This window comes from Phascolarctos cinereus, unplaced genomic scaffold (assembly GCF_003287225.1).
Source record: "Phascolarctos cinereus isolate Bilbo 61053 unplaced genomic scaffold, phaCin_HiC Scaffold_4;HRSCAF=312, whole genome shotgun sequence".
NCBI lineage: Eukaryota > Metazoa > Chordata > Mammalia > Diprotodontia > Phascolarctidae > Phascolarctos > Phascolarctos cinereus.
The window spans coordinates 466,469,679-466,480,598 of record NW_027555847.1 but is presented as its reverse complement, the minus strand read 5'-3'; the positions used below and the strand labels follow the sequence as shown (position 1 = coordinate 466,480,598).

The 10,920-nt window shown below is 35.4% G+C and overlaps 1 protein-coding gene across 2 annotated transcripts in view; it reads right to left on the bottom strand.

Annotated features, from left to right (window-relative positions):
• Positions 1 to 3,475: 3,475 nt before the first annotated feature.
• ARMC1 (armadillo repeat containing 1) overlaps positions 3,476 to 10,920 on the bottom strand; it is a 98,552-nt gene continuing 91,107 nt past the window's right edge. For both annotated transcript variants that reach the window (XM_021002082.2, XM_021002081.2), the window contains 3 exons: positions 8,633 to 8,749; positions 7,628 to 7,702; positions 3,476 to 6,648 (listed from right to left, as the gene is read on the bottom strand). In XM_021002082.2, coding sequence (XP_020857741.1) covers positions 6,457 to 6,648; positions 7,628 to 7,702; positions 8,633 to 8,749 — 384 coding nt within the window. In that variant the 3' untranslated portion in view covers positions 3,476 to 6,456. The remainder of the gene's footprint in view (positions 6,649 to 7,627; positions 7,703 to 8,632; positions 8,750 to 10,920) is intronic.

Genomic DNA, 10,920 nt, shown 5'->3' with positions numbered 1-10,920 from the left:
TATTTTGATAACTTTATTTCCATATAATTGGCTTCCGCCATAATCCCATCTATTTTATTCATTAAAAAACATCATTCTCAGAAGGGGTTCATTAGTTTCCTTAGCCCACTGCCAAAGAGAAACTCACACACAAAAATTAAAGATAAGAGTGTAGGAAAGGAGATAATGTGACAAAAACTTAGAAAGGTTGTAGGGTGGAGCCAGATTGAGAAGGGCTTCCAATGCCAAGTTGAGTAGTTTGGTTTTTTTAGTAGTTTTATTTAGAATCCATAGGGAGGCACTGAAGGCTCTTGAGCTGGGAAGTGACATGGTCACTATCATATGTAATATATACACACATAAGTGATATATATACATACACACACACGTACTATGCAATTATATACATGACCATGAAAAGCCTAAGTTTAGAGCTCATGTAGCAGGAAAAAACTACTAGAGGTATCATGATATAAATAGCAGCTCCTACTATGTATGACAGGCACTGTGCTACTTTACAAATATCTCACAACAACACTGACTGTTAGGTGTTATCAGTCCCATTCTACATTTGAGGAAACTGAGGGTTGCCCAAAGGCCACACAGCTAGCGTCTGAGGCCAAATTTGAACTCTGTCCAACACGTCATCTCACTGCCTTAAGGAGATTCATTTTGCAGCAATAGAATAAACTAGAATGGGAAGCAGCTGGAATCAGGAAAGCTAAGAGATTAGCGAAACAACCCAGATGTGAGGTAAAGAGGGTTTAGATTAGATCGGTGGCAGTAAGAATGGCAAGACAGAAAAATGAGAAATATTTCTAAGGAACAACAGGACTTGATGACCAGACATAGGGGGAGGGCTGAAGAGAGTGGCAGCTAACCACAAAAATGGCTAATCTACCAGGCTTGATAAGGAGCTAGTATGTGGTCAGGAAAACAGGATTACAGAAATTCTGAGCAGGAGGCTTACGGATCATCTAGTCCAACTTTTCATTTTATTGATGAGAAAGATGAGGCAGAAATTAAGTGACTTGCTGGTTAGTGGCAAGTTTCACGACCTCTAACTTCAAGTACAATGCTCTTTCTGATACACTGGACTGCTTCTTACAGATCTGTAGAAACTTTAAAGAAATCAGACATTGCATTCACTCATATATATTTTCCTCATTTAGGATTCCCCCTACAGTTTAAGAAAATCAAGAAAAATATTTTCCTCAAAGAACTATTCTTCCCTTTCTCCACGTCACCCCTCCTTCCTTCTTATTCTTTAGAGTCGGCAGAAGTTTTTCCAAACCAAATGGGATTTGTTAGAAGAAAAAGGGGGGGGCAGTGCAGGGAGGAGGAAAAAGGGAGAGTTATTTGTCAATAGTGAGGGTAAAGGGAGACAAGGTTATTAGTCTATAGTCATTTTAATTGCTTACTTCTGACCTATCTCCTAGGCTGTGGTCAGAGTAATCAACTCAGTATTAACCAGTAGAAGGCTGGAGAACTGAATTAAGGAATCAGGTTAAAAGTACAAAGACTTGAACTGAGAATTTTAAATGTGGATGCTATCTTTCAAATATAAAGCCCTAATGATTTTTATTTTAGAAATGATGGCATGAGGTGATATAGAAATTTAACTGATGTCATTTGAAAAGGGTGAAAAGAACTTCAGGAAGATAACTGGATGGCAAATTCCACAAATGAACAGGGGAAAAGGAGGGAAATAGAACTCCCCGATCCTGTTAGCATCTGCTTAATGTGAAGCTTATTGTGGGACAGGGAGAAGTGAAGACTAGAGCTGCTACAAAGATAAGCCAAACAGTCCTTCTAGGGCTACTCGTAGTACCATAAGAAAAAAACCTAGCAAGTACCTATGACAGTATCTGGAATCCATTTGAAAATTATTTTGATTTTTCCAAAATCCTGAAGCCAAAATATGTTATGAAATATTTAGATGCCACTGATCAAAAACAATTGTATAAAACTCACAAGGCTAAGACATATGTTTCTAGAACCAGGAGAACATTGTACACAGTAACAGCAACACTGTATGATGACTAACTTTGATAGACTTACTCTTCTCAGCAATGAAAGGATCTAAGACAAGTCCAAAAGACTCATGATGGAAAATGCCATCCATATCCAGAAAAAGAAATGGAGTCTGAATGCAGATCAAAGCATACTATTTGCTCTCTTGTTGTTGTTATTGTTTCTGCTTTCTCATGGTTTCTCCCATTGGTTCTAATTCTTCTTTACAATATGACTAATGTGAATATGTTTAATATGAACTTATATGTATAGCCTATATCAGACTGCATGCCATCTTGGGGAAGGGGGAGGACAGGGAGGAGAAGAAAATTGAGAACTCAAAATCTTATGGAAGTGAATGTTGAAAACTAAAAATAAATAAAATATTAAAATATATTCTTTAAAAAAGTATCCTCCTTTTGAAAAAAACTTCTTCATAACTGGTATAAATATTAAAGATTCACAATACCCAATCTTCATATCTATTTAATACAAATACTTTATAAATGGTTCATTACATTCAATCAGCAAATATTATGGAACATCTATTATACAAACAGTACTGTACAAGGCAACATGGGAAGTATGAAATGAAAATGGTCCCTTCCCTGGTGGTGCTTATTTGAGGACTCAAGGTATACACACATAACAAGTCACACAACACAATATTAGGATAGGATTAAGTATCAAATGAATGGTGCAGACCCACAGCAATCACTATGGAAATACAAAAAAGAAAAAGATAATGGTGGGCTAAAGTGGTTGGGTAAAAATTTCATGAATTTCATTTTAGAAACATTGGGCTTGCAAAGAGATCAAAGAAAAGTGGAAAATAATTATATGTATAAAAATATTTATAGCAGCTCTTTTTTGTGGTGGCAAAGAATTGCGAAATGAGGGGACTCCCATCAATTGGAGAATGTCTGAAAAAGTTGTGGTACCATGATTGTGACAGAATAGTATTTTGCTCTAAGAAATGATGAGGGGGATGGTTTCAGAAAAACCTGGGAAGATCTGTATGAACTTATGTAAACTGAAGAGAGTAGAACCAGGAGAACATCATACACAGTAATAGTAATATTGTAACAATGATCAATTGTGAAAGACTTAGCAACTCTAATCAACACAATGATGCAAGACAATTCCAAAGGACCCATGATGAAAAATATTATCTACCTCCACAAAGAGAACTGAGGAATTCTGGGTGCAGCCTGGAGAATACCTTTTCAACTTTCTTTATGTTTCTTACTTTTTATTGTTTTGGGGTTTTGGGTTTTTTTGTTGTTGCTTTTTTGGGTTTTTTTTTTGCAACATGGCTAATATGGAAATGTTTTACATGACTTTACGTGTATAAATTGCTACTATACTGCTTGCCTTCTCAATGAGTGGGAGAGAATATGGAGGGAGGGACAAATTTGGAACTAAAACTTTTTTTTAGTGTTCAAAATAAATAAAAATCAAAAGAAAAAGCAGAAACACTGGATCTGATGTGATAAGAGATTTATCAAGTACATGGCTAGAGATACATGGGAAAGAAGCTTGAGGAGAACTCAAAGATTTTGAGAAAGGGTTAAATTATTCCTGAGAGTGAATACATTCTCCAAGGAAGACAATGTTAAGTCAGGACAGTAGGCCAGAAGACTCTGAGTGGGATTAAGAGGTTAACAAACAATTTGTGACAGAACTAGAACAATGTTAATGTGGGGTCATTGTGAGCAAGGAAAAAGAGAACCAAAAACAAAGGGATGGCCAAATACATCAAATTTGGGACATTATTAAAACAACCATTTTTGGTATCTCATTTTCTTGTAACAATTCTGAGACTCTCAGAGTACATGAAAGATATTACATCACATCCTAAGGAGGGGCAGGTATTATCCCTAGTTTGCAAAAAGAGAAACTTTTTATTAAATTAAAACTGTATTAAATTCTTATAAAGGAATTTATCTAATATCATTTATAAAGTAATCATTAATTCCAGAAAGAAAAATTATGACTCCTGTGTTTTAAGTGACTTATCTATTTGATATGACATGTATAAATATTCTTAATTCATGTTCACTTATGCTGCTTTAAAAAAGAGAAGGGGGAGTTTCCAATAAGGTTAGCTGCCTGTCAAAGACCGTTACCAAGGAAAGAGAGCTAGTAAGAATTTTCATTTCTGTCTCTGTTGTACCTCTCCTAGTAGTACAAAGTGATCAATTCAAAATATCTAATTCAGTACAAAGAAATATAAATAAATTAGAAAGGCATGCTAAAATACCAGGTGGGAAAAAATGGCTTTTAAAAAGTTACAAATTTTAACAAGATGTGAAGAGAAATCAATAATGTTTACGTTCACAAAATACAGAAACTTCAATTACTTCACTTTTAGTTATGTTACTTTTTATTATTTTACAATATATTTCAAAAAAAAAAAAGAAAGAAAAAAGAAATGCCTTACAGATACCTTAACTGTTCTACAAGATCTGCAACACTGGCAAAAGAAGCATACTTTGAATTTAAACACACAAACATCAAAACTGCAATACCTACTTGTACTGAACCATTACTATCAAAGGGATGTCATTATTTAACAAGTAGATGTAACACAAAATAAAATGCAAACAATTGTTAATACAGGAAAAGTAAACTTTCCATTCATGGCTACAGAAAGGATGATTAAAAAAAATACATCTGGTATTGTAACATTCTAGGCAGCAAGTTGTATTACATATTTAAAGCAATACATGCTCCTCAAAGCTTGTATTTTCAGCCTGTGCGTGTCACCTGAATCAAAGACTAGATACACTTAAAAAAAACACACCCCACAAACAACCAGTCTGCAACTATGTCCCTCACTCCTCCAGAAAGCCACAATTCAAATGAATGAATTCAGACTTTCATTAGTGGTATTAATTTTACAATAATTTTCCTTCTATAATGCTGAATGTTTTTAATTGTTAGGTGAGTAGGAAGAAGAGGCTTTCTAGGCTAAATTTTCACTGTAGTTCCAAGTAATAAGAGTTGTGAATGTCGCCAAAAAGAGAGCATCTTCAACCACTTCATATTGGTTTTTAATTACAACAGCATTGAAGTTTGTCAGTCATATTCCCAGAGAGCATTGTTCTTAGTTTCCAAATAGTTCAGAAGCTTAAGCATTGTGCACATGTCTTACATCATATTTACAAAAACAAAACAAATCTTACCTTTGCCAAAATTGTTTTTAAAACTGACTGGATATGATGAGACAAGATTAAAGGGCCAAAGACCTTCTTCAACAAAAGCTACTTCTGTCTATAAATCGTAGTAACAGTCTGGATTCTGCCCTCACTCCCTCCCTCAACCCTACCCTGTATAATAATACCTACTGCTACATGTGCATGACAAATTCAAAAGAGGTGATTTAAGGAAACATCTGCTGAATGGACACCTGCCAAGCAACTGATGCTTAAGTTCAGAATCTACTGCAGGGGCACTAGGGCGTAACAGACATTCATTCCATTGTTTTGTTTTTCAAGTTCATATCAGCTTAAGTACTGTTATTTTTGCTAGTAGGAGATAAAGTACAATTACAAACTAAGGACTATAAGCCATTTCCTGCTTAAAGTAAGACTATAGTGGACATCACTTGAGCAAATTATAACTTTCCAGATCTGATTTGAGCCTGACTAAATAGCAGTCAATGTCAACTATATGCCATGGCACACAGATAAATATTCTTTGAAAGCAGTATAACCAATAACACAATCACAATTTCTTCCACTCAATTAATTCTTTGTCAATCATACAAAATACCAATGTTTTGGGGGTAACAAAATAATTTAAAATGTATTCTAGGGATTACTATGTTCAAATAGATAAATTCTAATACATAAAATGCCACAGAAAATTAAGCCTTTGCAAAGATGGTTGGCAAAACAAAAGGGATGGAAAAAGGGGAAAGAATAAGCAGGTATATTTTCCTCTGGCTTCCTGGTAAAGAGTAACAAAACCAACATCCTTCATTAGAAACAAAGAAGCCCACCCCGCCCAGCCACACTCCTCCCCTCCCAAAAAAAAAAAAGGTTTAATGATTCAGGTACAACTAGGGACAAAAAAAATTACCCTGCAAACAAAGTCCTGAGACTTGAGAATTTGCCTAATCACATGTTGCATGTGAAGATAATTTAAAGCTGCATATGCATAAAAGTTTGGTTTTAATAGTGGACCCATACACATATATTTTTTAAGTGAGGCAATAAAACATAAGAAAACAAAACCAAGAAATACCCTCCACAAACAAAGCAATCTCATCTGAGGCCTCTGTCCCTTTAACCACCTGACCGGTTAAATGTCCAATAAAATGTAAAATGCAGCATACGTAATTGTGTAATCTAAAAACTTTTCATGATAACTTATTGCAAATTGCACTTGACAGTTCACCACACCAATGGAAAACTGGCCCCTTGTTGGTTCACACAGTCCTTGAGCCTCAAATTTAAGTCACCAGTAAAAGGAACGTGATAAAAAGTTTGCAGCTGTGCTCAACCAGCTGGCTCCACCTTCTGGGTGTGACCCAACTCGAGACACTGCTTTATCTTGTTCCTTTATAGGACTCTCATCCTCAGGCAGATAGTCAGGTAGATCTGTGTTCTGTTCTACTTCTACAGGAGTATCTTGGAATGGGACCAGCATCTAACAAATAGAAAATGTAAAAACAAAAAATCAACACTACTGAATTATGTGATTAAAAATTATTCATTATGGATTGTCTATTTTATTGCTAGACTCTTAAAAAAAACCACATTAAATTAATCATATCTATAATTTAAAGCCTATAAAATTGACATTAAAAAGTATAAATATGGTGCCACTGATAATATGGGGCCATTGCAGAATCAAAGAATATAACATAGAAACAATTTTAAGAAGAAATCGAATATATACACTTTATTTTATAGATGAGAAAACAGAGGTCTGAATAGATAAAGTAATTTCCCTAAAACTATAGAAATTTAGTTATTTTAGAAAATGAGAGCCAAGCTCTAACTAGAACAATCTGCTTTTACTACATCAGGCTGTCCCACAGTGATACAAAAAGAACAGTGAATGAAACAAAGCCCAGTAGCTTGCCACAGCCTGAAACTACTCTGACAGCTTATGGGCAACTACTAGGGGTACAATACACCTCCAACCAGCACACAGTGGAAGTAGCAAGACAGGGAGTTGTGGCAGCTACATCCCCAGCCTGCTTTCATCTGGAAAGGCAAAAGCTGACTTACCTAGTCATCATCCTCTAGCTTTAGATTAACAAAAATCAATTTACACAAGCAAACATGTAGAAATAGAGTGGTAAGAAACCTGTCTCAGAAACACATGAATGGAAAACTCCTACTGATGTTTCCCCTTACACTCCTCCTAACAATAACATTCTAATATTATAAAAGGAATTCATAGACATCACATAAAATCTGAAAACTTTCAACCACAAATGACGTAACAAAGGTAAGACTCCAACTCTATAGAAGCCCTCCCTACAGCTGTATTTCTACTCTTAAAAAATATGCTTTATCTAAAAACTCTTATTTGTGCTGGAAATACAGAAACTCACTGGCTGTACGGAACCATGAAAGGATCAAAATCTGACAGATTTAAAATTAAGATAGTGTCTTACTTCTTCTCCTGTTTCACTTTTCACAACCTGCTGTGCTTTCATAACTTTGGTTGATGCTATTGCTGTTGCCAAAGCCTAGGTCGGCATAAAACAAGAAAAAAGAAATATATTTAGTAGTGATTTTGCAACTGACAGTTTTTAAAGGCTTCAGAACTGATTAACAAAATCAGTTAAAAAGCGAGACTATAACAAGAGTAAATACGGTTAGCAGTAGAACTTTTGGAAACTGATGATGAAAATCCAATACATGCTAAGCACTGGGTAAATCTATTGCCCGTAAAGAGCTTGCATTTTAACATGGAAGAAAACACATATATAAATAAGTCTATGCAAAATAAATACAAAGTAAATTTGGAGGGAGAGGGCACTAGCCACTGGGGAGAACAGAAAAGGCTTCGTATACATGTCACCTGAGCAGAGTCTAGACAGAAATGAGGGATTCTAAAAGGCAGTGATGAGGTTGTACTGCATTCCAAGCAAGGGGAACCAATAGGGCAAGGCCCAGAGTGAGGACATGAGTATCAAGAGTGCAGGACAGTTCTCTTTGCTGGACAGCTAGTACGTGAGAAACGGAGTAATGTGGAAGATAATTGGAAAGGTAAAGAACCTGGCTGTGAAGGGCTTTAGGAGCTAAACAGTGGAGGTTTTATTTTACCTTAGAGGCAAAAGAGAGTTATTAGAGTTTACTGGGTACAAGAGGCACTTGGTCAGACTTGCACTCTAGGGAAAATCACTTTGGAAGCTAAATGAAGAATGGCCCTAGAGAAAAAATAGACTTGGGGCAGGAAAACCAATTTAGAAAAGATTTTGTAAAGGTAGAAATGACAAGGTTTGGCAGCTACTTAGCTATGTGGAATAAGGGAAGTCAAAGATAACAAGGTTGTGAACCTGGGTGACTGGAAGGATGGATGCACTCTAGTCAACAACAGGAAAGTTGGGAAAGGATGTGGGTTTTGGGAAAGACAAGTCCAGTTCTGAGAATGTTAATTATTTTAAATCACCTACCTCTGCTTTCAAATCTGAACGTATTCGTACAACACATCTCTGAACAGCCATTTGAAATGTAAAACTAATAACTCCTTTAATTTTCAACAAGGCCTCTTCACAAAGGTTTCTCCGAGACTGAAAAAAGGAAAAAAAAATAATTAAGTTAAAGAAAAGAACACTTAAAAGGAAAAAATTCTTAATGGCACAATGAATGAGTTATTTTACTCCACAAATACAAGAAATAAATATGCTCCTACTTATGTACTAACATTTAGTTTTGAAGGGAATCCTATGAGAAAGAAGCCAGGCAATTTTTATTGCAATCTAAGAGTTAACAGAATGGAAATAAGTACAAATGAAGAGTACAGTGTTCAAAAGCAGAAAATGTATTTCCCCCATATGATCAGTGAATAGAATTGGCTAACTGAATAGAGTTAGCATTAAATGAGCAGCTTGCGTTTAAATGTTCAAACTGTTTCTTAACAACCTTGGGATTGGAAATGACTAAAAGAATCAAAGCATATTTGTTAAAATGCCTCATCTCTGGTAGTAGCAATTACCTCCTTCCTGATAAAGCTAACGGCTTGTTCTGCCTTATTTCTCTTGACTTTTCAACATCTGACAGTACTGATCATCAACCTCCCTGAAGTTCTCATCTACCATAGTTTCTGTGACATCACATTCTACTGATTTTGATCTGACAAATGGCCTCCTCTTCCTGTCCTCTAGTTAGAGCCCCCCAAGACTCATTCCTCAGCTCCTTGTTCTCTTTACCCTTTCTAATTCTGAAAGCCAATTCATTGTCATTTCCTATGCAGATGACTCCCGAATGTATACCCCCTTTATTCTATATGGCCAGTCAACTACTAAGACACGGCATTTTTTCCTATGAAATAACATACGGTCCCTTCCCTTTCAATCTGTTACTATCTTCTTCCCTCCACAATCAAACACATGGAATACAACAGTGAGCAAGTATTTAGGGTACTGTACCTGTAATCAGGATCATTAAGGAAAGGATTAGGAGCAGCCATTACCTATGTGTGAACAAACAGTACCTAGTCTTTATTCACCCACAAGATTTCAAGTATTTTTTACAAGGGGAAAGCCAACCAAGATGTATGGCCATATGCCTTGTCCCTCTATATCATGGAACTTGGAACTTTGATTACAACTTGGCTCATTTTAAAGGTTTGTCGACAGACCTCACTTAGTCACTATTTTGTTGGATTCAGTAAAGTATCTCAGTTATCCACTACTCTCAATGTTTTCTGCTCCTGGATAGCATTAAACTCTCTCAAAGCTTGATATTTCCTAAAAGAGAGACTCTGGTATAATTGTTAAGAACCTATAGCTACATTCTATTTTGATTTAGAGAAAGAACAACTAATAATCTCATTTCAGAAAGCTTATCTGCTTTTTTTTCATCACTGTTAAGTTCGTTATACAAATAACTTCCAACTACCATGATATACTTTTACCGTTAAATTCACAAACAAAAATCTCTCCTTGATAAATGCTATATAAAAATGCCTAAACATTTTCTATACTACCAATTAAATTTGAGTAGGATGAACATGTTAATAAGAGCAGGCTAAATAGTACTAATTCAATTTATCCTTCTCCTAAGTGATAATTCAGTATTCATAGCAACTTCACATCATTTTATTAACATAGGATACTTGTTCTAAGTGTTCAACCATCTTCTCAGATAAATGGGAATAATGTTACCACTTCTGATTCAGCCAGAATTTTAGCTTTATTTATAATTAAAACACCTAGGGCTGAATAATAGTGTTAACTTGCACAAATGCCAGCTTAAAAAAATATGTATGCTTAGACCCCACCATGTTTAAGGTATTATGTTAAATGCTGTAGAGAACACCAAGGTAAATAAGAAGACCCTGATCTCAAGAAACTTTCAAGTTCATAGGAGGCTAACAAATGTATACAACTTAAAACAAACTAATGCCATTCTATTAATGGATGTGGAAACAGACACAGACACACACACATACACACTCACACTCTCACACTCTCTCTGTCTTCTGTTGGTTGACTGAATGACCAAATTTTCTCCTTGTTGCCCTTATAATATGATATGAAGAATGCTGCTTATATAGTTACTTCTGTTCATTTCACTTTGGCTATTATGTATTTTTCAAAGCATATTACCTCTTAAATATATCTTCCATTTGATGCCATTGCAAATAATCTTTGAACTATATACACACAAGCTGTTTGTTGTACATCCTTCATTTTGAAGAGGTCCAATGACATCACTGGCTGATGTCTTGACTTGTGTG